This window comes from Melanostigma gelatinosum (genome assembly GCF_949748355.1).
Source record: "Melanostigma gelatinosum genome assembly, chromosome: 22".
Lineage (NCBI taxonomy): Eukaryota > Metazoa > Chordata > Actinopteri > Perciformes > Zoarcidae > Melanostigma > Melanostigma gelatinosum.
In genome coordinates, this window is record NC_136655.1 from 3162295 (window position 1) to 3178316 (window position 16022).

The 16022-nt window shown below is 42.5% G+C and overlaps 2 protein-coding genes across 3 annotated transcripts; both read right to left on the bottom strand.

Moving 5' to 3' along the window:
* Nucleotides 1-228: 228 nt before the first annotated feature.
* Nucleotides 229-4098, bottom strand: ssbp1 (single-stranded DNA binding protein 1). 2 transcript variants are annotated; one of them, XM_079294571.1, is made up of 7 exons: nt 4052-4098; nt 3591-3648; nt 3056-3113; nt 2826-2966; nt 2312-2399; nt 1431-1519; nt 229-1086 (listed from the first exon to the last, which is right to left on the bottom strand). In XM_079294571.1, the coding sequence occupies exons 2-7, from the start codon at nt 3612-3614 to the stop codon at nt 1043-1045; spliced, it is 444 nt and encodes a 147-aa protein (XP_079150697.1). In that variant the 5' UTR covers nt 3615-3648; nt 4052-4098; the 3' UTR covers nt 229-1042. The 2 variants fall into 2 exon arrangements, with proteins under 2 accessions (XP_079150697.1, XP_079150696.1); XM_079294570.1 differs by having other exon boundaries at nt 2312-2405.
* Nucleotides 4099-5992: 1894 nt separating this feature from the next.
* On the bottom strand, nt 5993-13150 carry cUnh12orf56 (chromosome Un C12orf56 homolog; the record flags this gene model as incomplete). The annotated part of the gene is given in 14 exon segments (XM_079294514.1): nt 5993-6104; nt 6313-6494; nt 6657-6734; nt 6887-6961; nt 7037-7124; nt 7240-7329; nt 8009-8103; nt 8456-8697; nt 8700-8784; nt 9239-9391; nt 9493-9682; nt 11420-11435; nt 12000-12195; nt 12896-13150. Coding segments are annotated over 14 exon segments (1857 nt in total).
* Between the last annotated feature and the right edge of the window lie 2872 nt (nt 13151-16022).

Genomic DNA, 16022 nt, shown 5'->3' on the forward strand with positions numbered 1-16022 from the left:
ACATAGCACACATTTGTTTTCAATGGAAATATTTGCCATTCATTTTCTTAGAATTCCTTTAATAGGTTTTTTTTAAATGTTTTTAATGGTTATTTGTAACTTTTTTCTGCTTTTTCTCCTCTATAAAGTGCTTATAGGGGAGTTTGTTCAGTTATTAACACAGGGAGGTTTGAATCATACATGCCCTGACTGAAGAAGATCCACAAAAATGAGAACACATAGTTTGTAAAAAAAAGTATTATACCAAATATTACAGAGAAATGAAACTGCAGTAGTGAGCTGAAGGAAGGAAACGATCAACAGATAACTGATAAGTGACAAAACAAAAAACATCAAATACACACATCAATGTGTTAGAAGTGTGCACGATTCAGGGTTGTGAACAAGAAAACAAAATGCAGAAACAGGGCAAAAAAGTTCAACATATTAAACGCGTTTCCACAGATTTTGCAGGAAAGACAGCTGACATTTAACACAGAGAGAAGCCAGTATAAGAAAGAGCAAATCTGTTTGAATTAGACTTAAAACTGGTGAAGAACTGTATTTTGTTTGTGACGAACAAATCCCATGAAATGACCAAGATTAATCAGAAAATAGTTCCCAATAAACACATGATGTCTTTTTAGTTTTCAGAGGAGTTGTCTTAACCGACCCCATGAAGAAACAATAACAACGTTAGCCTACGATCCTCAACACGACTACGAGTCGCTACAACTTCTTCAAACTTCTAACGCAGTGAAACATTTGTCTTTTCTAAACTACACCTTTAACGGTTATGTACAAGTAGCACAATGAAAACTACATAATCAGAACATTTATTTATACTTTCTGCTTCTCTCGATGCCTCAAGGTCTGCAGGAGGCGCCAAACATGATCAGAGTGTCGCAGCATATTCGGTCCCCGTTCTCTTTGGGTGGGTCAGTTCCTTTTAGGGGGTGGGGGGGGGGGGGGGGGGGGGGGTCAGGTCCTCAGTCAGGTTTCTGTGTAAAACTGGAGAATACAAAAATAAGTTGTCTTGTGGAGACGAAGAGGAGAAAGAGCTTCAGGTTCTCTCTCGGACGTTGTCGCTCAGGAAGACGATGTTGTCTGGAAAGAAAGAAACAAATTGTTTGTCAATTAGGATCCTTTAACACACAAATTAAATGCATCCAAGTAACTGAGCAACAGTAAGAGCAAGTGATGTAATATTTAACATCCAAAAAATACACCTTATTGTGGGTCCAACAAACAGGACGTTCACCCGCAGCACCCGAGTGTTTAACGTCACGTTGTAGTTCTGATGCCTAAAGCGAACTGTACGTCGATATTTTAAATAAGGACGATTCGTGTCCTTTTACACAAAACCAATAGATTGAATTTGTGCCACGAGACTGTGTCGTAATCGTTCGTCACAGTTACGCAACTTCATATTCACATAAAGCGTTTATGACCTGCGATGATGGTGGTGGCCTGGCGTCTCACTTGGTTCTTGTCCACATATTCTCCGTAGTCCAGTTTCCCCTCCACAAGGATCCTAGACCTGAAACAGAGGCCTTGAATCAGTCACATGAAGGTTCCTCTGTCATACGTTATCCAGCTTTCGACCCTCAGATGGAGAGTTAAAGTGATACTCTACTGAAAATATGTCTTCTTAGCGTTAGTATCTCTGCAGGTTTAAAATAGATATTCTTTAATTCAGCTTCTCTTTCTCACTTTGGACTAACTTAACTGGTAGTGCAGTGCTTCCCAAACTTCTGGTTTTCTGGGGACCAACTTTTTGTGGCCATTTCCACATCACTTAATATTACCGTGATGGAGTAAACCAGCCAATTAGACTTTGTTTAATGCGTTTGTTGTTGAAAACCACCTGTAAACATGTTAAATACTTTATAAATGAGAGCAAATAAAATGCATTTCAGTGGTGTTAGCTATCTCATTCTTTTCCTCTTATCAGTAAAACAAACGCTACGCTACTTTCACATCAGATAAAAACGTTATAAAAAGCTTCAATTATCAGAATACAAACATTCAGGCGCCCTCGTGTGGCTCAAACCCGTACTGCAGATATGAATGTTGAATCAAAGACTATGGAAGACATTCTGAAAATGTATTTGGCGACCCGACCCTGTCTTTAAGAATGACTGATGAAATCCTCTGACCGTGTAATTTCATATTAAGATATCAATGTATATTGTGATATAGTGACGTTTCTTTTGGCTAATCCAGTGAATTTAAATACTTTTTATTATTTTATGTGTAGTTTGTGACTCTGCCTCTCTACTGTACGCCATCAAAACACATTTTAAACACCCAGATGTGTTTACGGTCGTACCCTTTCTTGACGTACTGGTAGGCCACGTCTCTCAAACCAGGTTTGAACACCGACACGCGATGCCACGTCGTCTTCTGACTGATGTCCCCTGGAGCTACAAAAAAACAATCCTCATTCTTTACACTTTGAACATTTACACACTTTGTTTTAAACAGCTCTTTAAAATGTACACGTAGCATTGTTAACATGCAGTGCTTAGTTTAGTACTTTTACTGTAAATTTATATTTTAGATTCTTAACTCGCAGTGATGTTTATTCCTTATATTGTAGATTTATTTCTAATATTCTTTATGCGCAGTGCTTTGTTACGCACCAAAATAAGAGCAAAACGATGTCAGCAGAGCTGGGCCTTTAAGGAGATCGCAAAATAATATAATATATTAAATATGCTGCTCTGTGTCTTTACTTTATGTGGATCTCTTTCCATCTCTGCAGAGGAATTTTAGCGTAAAGCACAACGAGTTCACTTGTAACAAACTGTTTTTCCATCATCGGGTATCACGTGACATCGTACCCGTTGGGGTCGTCTCTCCGTCTCCAGAGCGCCACATTTCATTGGTCGCCATCGAGAAGATGGTGACCGGGTTTCGACCCTCCACTTGTCTCATCACCGGGTCCTGACCCACTCGGCCCAGCAGCTGCACGCGGTTTATCGCTGGAACAAAGACGTTAAATCGTAGTGAGAAAACATTTGAGAGGCGAGGATGTTTCAACCCGTCTCTTCCAGGCAGAAAGCGGACTCACATCTCTCCAGGATGAGGCTGGCGTCTGTGCCGCTGCACCTCACCACCTGTCTGAAGATCTGTGGAGGGACGAGATTAAATATTTACTTTGTAAAGCCCAAAGTATGCAGAGCTCGTGTGCATCTCCCTGCACACACTTGAATGTTTTCCTCTTTCTCATCAGTTGAGATGCTTTCCTTTGGTGTCTGCATGTCTGATCAATAAAGTCTCAGTCCATGCTGATGGTGCTGATCTTTCTATAGTCAGATTAATATCCAATACAACTAATGTGTCTAGTAGTAATTATTATCACCACCCATTTTGATAACCAATTAATTGGTTTGAGTGATTCTTTAAAGAAAACAAATTCTGAAATGTAAATATTTTCTCTTATCTTTAATCCTATATGACCCTTAAAGGATGTGATTTTGTAAAACACAGATTTTACACATTTTATAGAACAAACAACTAATTGCTGACTCCAGAAAATAACTGACAAACTAATTGACAATGACATTAATAACTACTTGCAGTAACAAGCCCTTTTTTCCTCTCACCTGTGCAGAGGCACTTCTCAACATCTTGTCCGCTGTGGAGACTTTTTAAGAGACTGATCTAAAAAACAACAAACGTCTTAGAGATAGAAGAAAAAGTATACAAGTAAAACTGACATAGAGCTTACAAAAAAATATATATAGAAAGATTTACTTCAACTGGTACAGGCAAAATAATCAAACAGTTGAATCAACAACTCTCCAACAGAAAAATGTAACATTAGCCTACAAGGTTCGTTTATTGTCATTGTACACAGCCACACAAAAAGAACAATCAAGCACGTGAGCGTCGACTCAAATTCACAACAGCAATGGCTCGCGCCATTAGGATGTGATAAATTAATAAAGAATAAATCTGTTAAATCTTTCAAATATAATATGAGATAAAACGGACGCGTGTTTGGTAGAAAACGGTGTCAATGTTTGACAAAAGAAGGACATGAAAGAGCTCGTTGGAAACTCACCAGGTGCAGAACGGTTTTCAGTAACCTCCCGCTTCCGGTCCGTCTATAACACGGGTCCGACCACCTACCGGAAGTTGTGAAAGTTCCGCATCCTAACTCACGGAACATTTTATTTTAATTTTTTTTTTATTTAACCTTTATTTAACCAGGTGAGTCCCATTGAGATTAAAAAGCTCTTTTTCAAGGGAGACCTGGCAAAGACAGGCAGCAACACAAGAAACACATAGTTACAGACAGGAAACACAAAACAAGACAAGTTATTAAAAGAAATTAAAAGTTAAGAGACAATGACTTAACCGAGTTCATTTAAAAAAATTGACATTTTTGGGAACCTGCCTCTATTTCTTTCATTTTAGATTTAAAAGCAGTGAATGGTATCAGTTATTTTAGTTTTAAGTCATTCTGCAACATATTCCAGGATGAGGCTGCAGAGTACACAAAAGCCCTTTTTTGCCATACCACAAGAACCCTGTGGTATGTTCTGAATTACATCACTTTAATGTAATGTAGCCAACATTTAGGATATCTAAAATCCAAAGTTATACGTCGTCTCAAGTCATGGTATTAATCTAATCTGGACGTAGTCCATTAGAACCCTTTTATATTATGAGAGTTCCTTCTGGAGCTCAAGTTACTGTTCAGAAGGTCCGGGGTCTTTGTTTACAATCAGTTGTTGGGGGTTGTGTTGTTACTCATGCTTTCATCGATCCTTGAAGAACTCTTTCTTCCAAAACAGTTTTTAGGCTGAAAATAGTTGTTAATGGAACCCTTTAAAGAACCCTTTAAAGAACCATTAGAGAACCCTTAGAGAACCCTTGAAAAACCGATGGCACGTATGAAATGAACTCGTGCATTTCTCCACAGACGATTGTCCGCCATGTCCCACACTGTCCCTCCGGTTGTCTCCGTTGTCCCCTCTCGGGCTCTGGTGGATGAGACGTTCAAGGTGGCGGTGCAGAATCTGCCTCCGGGTTCTCCAGTAACACTTCACTCCCTCCACCTCTCCGAGGACGCAGACTTCTGGGAGGCCTTCGGACACTACATCAGCGATCACAGAGGAACCGTGTCTCGTGGGTTCTCTTCCTTTTTATCTCCTCAAAACTATATTTTTAAACGGTCCTATATTTCACAATGTAACTGGTTCCAGAGGACAAATAAACTATAGCTTGACTGCTAATAACATTTATTTATTTTGTTCTGCCTTACGTATCCATTAAAAAAAACCTCCAGCTGTGTTGAATTGAGGTTTTCTGATCTTCATCGTGTGTTTCAGCGGTGGTATTTTGGGGAGGACAAACCAAACCCCATTCAGACGCTCAGGAGGACTCCTGGAATAAGATCTTGGCTTTTCTGCAGCAGCATCTGTACTCGAGCCAGACTCTTAAAGCCAAGATGTGAACGCGTACGACAGCACGCATCGCCCACGAATCAGTGCAGGAAAACAAGGCGTTGTGTGACGAGATCATGTGTTATTAAATTAACACACTCGCATGTTCACAGGTGACCGTGTGCCTTTTCTTCTGATGGAGTATTCCTTTAATTATCTGCAAACTTCACCCTTTGACAGTAAAATCAATGCAAGTCGTGGATTTCTAGAGAAAATGTCAGAAAAGTAATTTCTACTATTTCTGGTATTAAAATTTTATTGAGTTAAATAATAAGGTTTTTACACTGATTAAGTGAATCTTTCTAAAAGCTTCAGTCTACCTTTAATTCGTCTTGTTAGACATAATCTTTTCTCCGTCGTTGACACAATCGTGAGTAATCCACCATGAAAATGCTCTTGCACTTCAGACAACTTCCACTGAAATAACGTTCATTTAGAGCGCACACACCTCTTTCACCTGTAACAGCAGCAGATTTACCGCTCGGTTCATTAACGGCAGCGGTGCGACTCGAAGGATAAACTCACTCAGACTTTATTAAAGGCACAGTCTGCGATCATCTGTGCAGATGAAGAGTCAGGATTTGCTGGACCAGCTGAAGAGTTGGTTGGCTGATCGGGTAGTGAGGCGGCAGCTTCTCCTCCGCGCACGACAGCTTCACAAAGTACCTGGAGGGGGAAAAAAATGTTGTGTGACTTAAACCACTGAAAGGCTGCTGACATTGTTCACTTGGTGATTGTTGATGAAATACTGACATTGATGCTGGGGTGGTGAAGGGTTTCATCATTGGCAAACTTTGCTTTTTGATCTGACTTTTTACTCGTCAGTCCTCACCGTCCTGAATGTGGAGCAGAAAAGTGAGGCAGCAGCACAAACCTGAACTCCTCTCTGAAGTGGGATCGGAGGTGCTGGGCCAGCTGGTTGTTGTACTGCAGGCAGGCCAGCAGGAGGCGACAGCGCTGGTACAACACAACAGACTGAAGTGGACTCAGAAAGGACTCCTGCAGGTCCGACAGAACCAGCACCACCTGCTGGACCTGGTACCCAATGAAGGACAACTGCAGAGAGACGAGGAGAGCGAGTTCTCTCGTTTTAACTCGAGAACACACTTTCATCACGAGTCAAAAATAAGCAAAACGCAGCTTTAAAATGTTTGGCCTACAGGACAATCTGTCTCAGAGTGAACTTAACAGGGATGTAAGATGATGGAGGACATTTACCATTTGAGGATGAGGCTGCAGGACTCCGAGGATCCAGCCAACAGACAGGAAGTTGTCAGCAGAGGAAATTCTGCTGGCCTAAAGTTTCAAGAAAGTGAAAATTCACAGGCTGAGTGGGGAAGTTTGACATTTACCAGGCTAAAATCAGTTTAGGACTGGATAGATGAGAGTCATTTTAGCAGCGTTGGTGCTCAAACAATCAAAGAGGTTTCATTGGGATATAAACTCACGTCGTGGCCTAAAAGCAGCAGCTCAAAGAGCAGAGAGCAGGCGGCGTCCAGGTACTCGGCTAGTAAGGCCTGACGCTGACAGAGAAGGACAGCGGTGACTTTAGAAAGAGATGAAATAAATAACATTAATGTGAGTGGGGAGCAGCTCACCTCGCAGTCAACCAGAGAGCTTTGGTTCTGTGTTTGTAGCTCTGCGTCACATATCAAGACGAGCAGCATTCTGGAGGCCAGAGCTCCTCTACAGGGAGAGAGAGAGAGAAAGAGAAAGGTATTTACAGCAGGAACAAGATCCACGCATCAACGTTTTAAAGGATGAAGTATTGAAACAGAAAGGGGACAGTTGGGATCTTTACTTTTTGGCAGAGAGCAGGTTGAGTCTGGCCGGTTCGACCTCCGTCTCTCTGAACATGCCGGCGAGCGTCTGGACGATCAGAGTGCTCAGTCTGAACAGAAGCATTGAGCTGGTGTTAAAGTCAGAGCCTTTATACTAAATATACTAAATACCAGCATGTAATCTACACCACCATGTGACCCTCTTTAGCCCCATCCTACGATTACACGCATAAAAATTCCTTCCAATACAAATCACAGACACAGAGTGTAAGAAGGTCCATCGGTATTAACTCAGTTTTACAGCGGAGGTCTCTGCTTCATTTCCTTCTGAAAAGAAACTTGATCGGTTTAAAGTGAAGTCACGTTCAGAAGCAGTTCTGAAGCACTGAACGACCACAAAACTGTGTAAAGACATTGGTGAATCCCAGAAACCAATAGGTACTAACAAAATAAGAACACATTGTCAAGAGAGTTAAGAGTGCTTCCACAGTCACACACACACACACACACACACACACACACACACACACACACACACACACACACACACACACACACACACACACACACACACACACACACACACACACACACACACACACACAGTTTTTAATTGACAAAAATCAAGGATAAAGAGAGATGAACACGCACATCTCAACACTTCTGTAACAGCCATAACTGTGTTGTGTAAAAACGAAAGCAGCTTATAAACTCAAAGGGTTATTTCCCTGATTGGATTAAGGGTCTAAGATCAGACACACACACACACACACACTCTCTGAAGCTTACAGTAGTTGATCTGCTGTGCAGACGCCACTGAGGCTCTGGCAGCCGTGCAGAGATTCCTCCAGAGTCTGAACCAGGAAGACGAACAGCTCACTGGACTGAAGCACAACAGAGAAAGTCCTCACAACCATATCAACGTCCTGTGACGATGCCACTCACAGTAGAGCGCCACGGTTTGAAGCTCAATGTCCCCCAATATTCAGTAAAACATACGATCAGGATGTCGCCATTGACGCTCTTCTAGTCCCCGATCCCTAACAGTGTCACACTACAAACAACCACTCCGTGTTTAAATCACAGACTGTGTATGAGGAGGTTTCAACTGACAGGAGGAGAGATAGTAACGTCAGCAGCATCGCTAACATGAGGATGCTTTCAGGGTCTGTTCAGTGAAAGTGAGTATTGTGCGAATAATGTCGAGGAGCACGAACAGGTGCGTGGACGTCTCACCCTCCAGAAGAGTCGGCGTAGTGTGATGTCGCGGTGAGCGGCGGTTCTCAGCTCCTGCAGCAGCAGGTAGAGACTCTCCACACTGAGCCCCTCCTGCAGGAGCTCACAGCTCAGCTGACCAAACAGGTGAGCTGTCCGCTCCCAGCTGCACACACACACACACACACACACACACAGCAGGTCATCAATAATGATTCTGCTTCCGTTACAGTGCTGTACTGTGTTACAACAGAGTTTTCTTACCTGATGGCAGGAGGTCGTTTTCCAGGACAGGAGTTAGACGAGGCGCTGCACCTCCTGTAGAGCGGGTCCAACGCCAGAGTGGACTTCTGAACACACACACACACACACACACACCGTTTAGCTGCCATGTTGAAAGCAGACAAACTAAAAGCAAGCACCTCCCACAGACAGGAGCAGACTTTCACTCATTTTCTAAACAGTACATTATTATTATTCATATCCATCTCATTTACTACCGTCAGGATATAGTGACAGTCTGAGCACATATGATGATCTCTGGCCGAACTGTCGCTGCTGAAGTTGCATTGTGGGTAATGGAGTGGAATGGATTTTAAACGTGTCCATCAGGAGTCGGACAACGTTACGGTAGAGGAATGCTGAATCAGTGGATAACTACAGGTGATATAGTGTTACATACAAGAATAATGAAAGGAATGTCAATTATTTTCTAAATCAATTGAGTATTGATAGAATCCTAACGACAGCCATCCCTCCATCACATCATGTCGTAAAGCACTCGCTCTGCAATGAGTCCCTCACAATAATGAAGCTGTTCCAGGAGCTCTGCAGACGGAGGTAAAGTCTGGACGTATCCGACACGGCGTAAAGATGCAGCTCGGCCTCCCTCTCCTCTCCGCTCGAAGAGTCCCTCCTCAACAGGCGAGACAGAACGGAGCCGATCCCCCTCTGGACCTGGATCGACACATCATCAACACACCAATGAAGGTTTCATCTTCTGAGCCACTTTGCGTCCACAAATGCTTGAAACCAAATGTAGAAAAGACAGTCTGCACCTGACCAGTGTCGGGGAAGTTAAGTCTGTGACTGGACGGCGACAGAGGAGAGGTGGGGGAGCTGGTGGGGGAGGGCGCTGTGGAGGGAGGCCGAGTGGGGGGGTGTGGGACCCTGATGAGGCCCAGAGTCTCCGGGTCGGGACACGAGGCAGAACGTGTGGGTGGTAACGTGGGAAGCTCACCGGGGCTCCTGAGGAACAGGAAAGAGATGGACGAGGTTCACTTCTGTCACAGTAGCATCATTTTAATTGTGGATGAACGTTAATATGTTGATTATTTTAGTTGTTTGTCCTATAAAATGTCAGAAAATGATGAAAACTGTCTATCAGACATCCTCTAATGTCTTGTTTTGTCCACTTGCCTGTCATAGAGGAGTGAAGACAGCAGTAAAAATTCACATTTAATGTTTTAACATTTTATTTCTGATGTGTATTGAGCATTAAAGCTAAGCGTGTCTTCTGTTGTCGCTGACAGGCTGCTCAGTAATTTCAACGTAACGATCCAACAGATAAAAACTGCTTCCGAGTCCCCAAAGATCCATCAATATCTCTCAGCGTGTGTTTAATGACCCCCATGGGTGAACTACACTCAAGCATAAAGACAGGTAAGCATGAGACAGCGTTTACATCACACGCACAACAAGCATTTGTTGCAACGAGGCAACAAGTCAGTGTTCAACGACAGCAAATCTGAACGCACTTCCTGAGACGCAGAGGGATTCAAGACGCGACCAAATAATAAACAGGACGTCAAGAACCCAGAACAATTAATTAGAAAATAATGTTTATTCAGGTAAAAAGTCGGATGAAGGTACTTGACACAAATTCCTTAATTTTCACATCATAATTAGATGAAAAGCTGAAACGATCAACAAAACTACTTCTAAAAACTGCACAGCTTATTCATTTTAATTCAGATATACTGTACATATTTTTATATTTAAAGTGTAATTTTACTCTTTTAATACTTTGTTTGCAAAAGCTTCTTAAATGTGAAGATGTTCCGTTTAAAGTAATCCGTGTTTGGATGAAACAATCAAATTGAAGACGAGGAGTAGAAGAATTTGTGATGCACATTGTTTGGGCTGTTTCATAATAATAATAAAACACTTCGCAAATTAAAAGAAGGTTGCTGCCCTAAGATATATTTTGTGTTGCTCATGTACTCGTGTAAAATAAATACATTCGGATCTCGGTAATAAGTCGGAGACGGTCGTGGTGCCGGTTGAAATTCCCCAGTGGACGATGACCATGAGCAGCAGGGAAACTGAGGTGAAACATGTCCCTCTTCATTAAATAAGTCATGAGCTACCTGAAGAGGATCATTACTGAGCCCGTTAGAGTGAGGCAGCTTTCACTTCACGCATCGTTTACCTGTTTCCAAACCGAAACCGGAGGGATGAGATTGAACTCTTTGTGGAATGTTTCGTCGTGTCGGTGAGGACACCCTCTTCCCATCACCACACATACAGTATACAAACATGATGAATGCAGGTATTTAAGCTGCTGAAGTTTAACCCTCCTCCTCTCTTGTAGCCCTGCAGATAAACACAGCTGTAAAGGTTTTATAGCTCAAAGAGTTCGTCTGCCTCCCTGACGCGACAGAATCTGAGCTGCTCACTTTGGACACGCAGGAGGGTAAAAAGCTAAATTAGACACATAAAGTTACACCATGCGGGACAGCGGGACCTCTGAAGTGTCAAATAACTCCCGTAGTTGTGGATAAAAAGACTTTAGCATTCGTTTCAAAGTAGATTTTCAGTTATTAGACTTAAGCAGGAAGTGTGCTTCTTTTTGGACCATCTTCAAAAAGAGTGGTTGACACTCAAGAGTTAGAAAGTAAAGCAACCACAGGTCTCAGGTTGCATTAATGGCTATCATCTGACTAACCTGAGAGGGGGGGGTGTGTGTGTGTGTGTGACGCTCACCTCTGTGCAGGATATCCTGTCGGTGAAATAAAAGACACGGGGGGGGGGGTGTAAAGTTACACTCAAAAGGCATCAGGGGTAATTAACCAAGAAACAAAGAACAGCTTCACAGATTTCATAGTAAAACGACTCTTAAATAACTTGCATTTTCTCCAAAACTGCAGCAAATTACAGGAGAATTTCTCCCTCAAATAGAAGTTCTCCGTGTTATTGGGACGTTACTGTCCCAGCAATGTTCAACCATCGAGGCTGATCGACCGGTACATCTCTAAATGTACTGCGCTTTACTGGACAATCTCACAACACAGACTAAATCAAGAGAGAGTCATTTTCTCATAGACTTCTATACAATTGTACTTCTTTGTGAAACCAGAAGAGTCGCCCCCTCCCTGTCAGTAGAAGAGAATGCAAGTTTTAAGACACTTCGGCATTGACTTCACGATCAGCGCATCAGCTGCTCTTCCTCCTCAGCCACAGCCGCCCTTACAAACTGTGGCCCCCTACGGTGATCTAAGATGCAACCTTTGACAATTGTTTGTAAAGTATTTTGGAAATCAGACATTTAAAAACAGCTCTTTACCTTCTACGGTGTGTGTTATTGTTGGGCATTGGCTGGTTCTGCGAGAGGGCGGGGCTACGGGAGGAGGTCCCGCCTTCCTGTCTCTCCTCAGCCAATCATGGCCCCTCACAGCAGGCTTGTCTGTGACGTAGGTGATTCGAATGTGCTGGCAGAGTTCCCGGTTCTTCCCATGAAGGAAGTCTGGGAGGTCATTGACCTGAGGAGATGATACGGAGATGAAGATCGGGATTAACTCTGTGAGGAGGAATTTAAACCGTTGACCTCTGACCTACGTGACATAACAAGGTGTTAAAAGGAGGCGTGTTCTGCTTCAGCTTCTCTTTTGGATACTGCATGTTATGTAGGGTTTTATTACTAAGCATTGAGCTTGAATCTATTTCGAGTCACTGGTAGTCTAGACCGGGACATTCAGTTTAAGCTCAGGATAATGGCTTCCTGACTAGTTAGCGTCTTTATGGGACAGCAAAGTGTTGCAGAGATATAGAAAACTGATTATTTGTTCTTCAATCACTTTTGTTATACATTTAATTAAATGTGGTGTTTTAACAATTAATCATTTCAAGTTTACTATCAAACGACAACAAAAAGACAGCGTATGTGCTTCATTTAGAAGCTTGAAATAGAAAACGTTTGACGTTTCTGCTTCATAGATATCTCAAACGTTTAGTCAACAATGAGAATAGTTGCTGACAATTAGTTGGACAGGAAAAAATAAGTAATTTCTGACATTTAATAGTCCAAATATTAATTTTTCAATCAAGATTAATGGAGAATTCAGTGAATCAATAACGTCACAGTCCTATAGCCGATATTGGTTTTCTGCCAATCACCTAATTGATTAATTGATCAGCTGTAGTAGAACATTTAAAAAGTTGAACACCATTCTTTGAACTCACGAGCTCGATGTCACGCACACACCTGAAGCTCAAGGCTTCGGTGAGCGTGCGCGGCGGGTATTCAGTGAGGTACACGCGCTCGTCGCTCAGAACCACGTGCATGTAAGCCTTGTTGATGGTCTCCGATAGCACCACGCACGGCTCGTGGGCTCGGATCCGCTCGTACACCGTCCGCTCCGTGTTCCGCTTCAGGAAGGAGTCCAGCTTGATGTTTGGGCGCGAGAGAAGGAGCGCACCGGAGCCGGTCCGAGCCATGCCGGTACTGGTACCGAGCAGTTGGTGACAACTTTGTGGCTCTTCCCGTCCCGTTAAAGTACAACTGAGCAGGTAAACTGCTGCTGTCTCGCGCTGTCAGTGCGCACAGCGCTCTGATTGGTCCGCGCAGTGAGGAGGAACGCTGCTGATTGGCTGGAAGATACTGGGTTATTACCTCAAGTAAAAACAGGCAACTGAATAACTGTTTACACCTTTCATGATGAAATGTCGAACCATAGTTGAAGGTTTTATTTATTATTTATTTCAAACAAAGCTTTATTAATTACCCTTGAACATGACACTTTAATAATATACTTTTTTTAATATACTCCTATTTGTTTGTTTACCATATTTTTTATATTTTATTGTACATTTCAATATGTTTCTATTTTTAAATCATGTTTTGTATTTTGTGTTGATTGTTGTCATGCACCATCCACCATGTCAAATTCATTGTATGTGCAATATACTTTCACAATTAAACGGTTTCTGAGTTCATAACAAGTTTACAGTTCATAAATGCATCAACAATATATAAATATACATGCATAATATAGAAAAACCGGTACAGATATGTTTGTGCGACGGGAGGATCTGTTTTATAGTCGTATGGTGTTTTATTACCATGTGGCTGTCTATAACAGTCTGATCTATGCCCAAGAAACGTCTGGTTACTCTCATTTAAAACATATAATGCTGACAAAGAGTTGTGTAAGTTATTTTTTTACATTTATTCAACAGGTGTAAACTCCAATTATAATCTTTGTAGAAAAAGGTGAATCAGAGTGGTATGACGACAGGTGGAAGTCTACTATCAGACATGTGGCACACAGTACCGCCACCTGGTTCAGCTGCGCTCAGCTTTCCGACACTCTCGTTTCTCTATTCTGACCAGCGTAGCATTTCTCCAAGGAGATCTTTGCTTACCCGAGACAACCTTCACTTTAGTGGGTGCAATGGCATCAATAATATTTTTAACTTTAAAATTGAAGCCATCTACAAGCTCATTGACTGAGAGGCAAGAGAGGGCTGGTGTGGAGGAGAACTTCTGAATGAATAGTTCACTGGTGTTTTCAGAGATGTAACGCTTTGTCACAACCTTGGTTTGGACATTTGTGTGCAAGGAGATTGCACTCTCAAAGAAAACACAGAAATGATCAGAGAGTGCAACATCAGTCACAGCAACCTTGGAAATGTTTACACCTTTGGTGATGATTAGGTCCAGAGTGTACCCCCTGTTGTGGGTGGGTCCTGTCACATGCTGAGTCAGATCATAGTTATCAAGGACACCACATAGTTCTGGAGACTCTCTGTCCTGGGGATTATCAACATGGATATTAAAGTCACCAACAATAACAACACAGTCAAAATCAATACAGATTACAGACAGCAGTTCAGGAAACTCATCAAAGAAGGTTGCACAGTATTTAGGCGGTCTGTAAATGTTTAGGAATAAAGCTTGAGTGGAATTCAGAGCCACATATTCAAAATAACTAAAATGACCAAAGGACATCTGCTTGCATTGAAGAGAATCATTAAATAAAACAGCAACTCCACCTCCTTTCTCATGTGCTCTTGTTTCGCTCATGAAACTGAAGTTGGGAGGTGTTGATTCAATAAGAACAGCTGCACTGTTATCTTGATTTAACCAAGTTTCAGTTAAAAACAAAATGTCCAGTTTGTGCCCAACAATAAAATCATTGATTAAAAATGTTTTTCCTGACAGAGACCTGACATTTAATAAAGCTAAGTTTAATGTGGTTAAAGTTTTCTTTCCCCAATTTATTTGGACAGGCTGACGAGGAATGTATGCTAAGTTTGATAAGTTAGCAGGTTTACTGTTGTTTCTTCGCAGCCTCACCTTTCTTTTTCTATAAACTTGCAGGACAGGAATTGAGACGGCTAGCTGCATACAGGGCCCCGACCTTTCCTGGAGAGAGTCATTGGTGTCATTAGCCTTGTAGCCTGGACCCAGAAGATATCAATTATTTCCGTTATCATGTAGGGGAGACAGAGGACGGTTGTGGAACCGTCGAGGAGTGTGTTTGGTCCCAGCAATGACCAGCTCTTTCATGTGGTCAGTGAACTCCAGGTGGGGGGAGGATGGGGAGAGTGTGAGAGAGGAAAGGGACCTGGATGGAATTTGGGGGGTGGAAGTAGGTGCTGGGGAGGGAGGTAAAGAGTCCTCGTCTGGGAAGGGTGTGGAAAGTGGGAGATCGGAGGCGAAGGCGGTCCCTGATGATGAGGTTGGAGACTCCTCCTTTTGACTGTCGTTAGGCGGCAGCATCCTTCCCGTAAGGTCTCCATGGCGATGCTGTGTGGTTATCTCTTGTTTAGACTCCTCTTGTATCTTGTCCTTGGCAGTAGGGACAGACGGGTGACGCAGGGAGAAAAACAGGTTCGAGGTAAACAGTTTTACCCCTGACTTGTTCAGGCAAATTCCATGCGCTGCAAAAAGATGTCTGCGCTCCCAGAAAAGGTAGAAATTGTTGATAAAATGTACTGAATGGTCAGCACATGCAGTTGACAGCCATCTGTTCAGTGCAAACAGCAGCCTGCTGAATCCTTCATCTCCTCCTCTGACTGGTGGAAGAGGGCCACTGATGAACACCTCAGCCTTGACAGAGCTGACTGTGTTTAACAGATCAATAAAGTCTCGCTTTAGAACTTCAGACTGTTGTTTCACAATATCACAGCTTCCTGTATGCACCATGATGTTTTTCGCTGTGGGATAGTCAGCCACGATGTCCAGGATTTTGTCTCTCATGTCAGAGACCATATCTTTCGGAAAGCAGAAGGAGAGAGATAGATAGAGAGCGAGAATGACAGAAAGAGAGAGGGAGAGAGATAGATAGAGAGCGAGAATGACAGA

Excerpts from the sequence above, each read along its gene's own strand:
- ssbp1 (XM_079294570.1), bottom strand. The coding sequence starts at position 3,614 with ATGTTGAGAAGTGCCTCTGCACAG. Across the intron at positions 3,114-3,590 it reads TGAGAAGTGCCTCTGCACAG|ATCTTCAGACAGGTGGTGAG; the intron begins GTGAGAGGAAAA and ends GTCCCTCCACAG. Across the intron at positions 2,406-2,825 it reads CGGAGAGACGACCCCAACGG|CTCCAGGGGACATCAGTCAG; the intron begins GTACGATGTCAC and ends GTTTTTTTGTAG.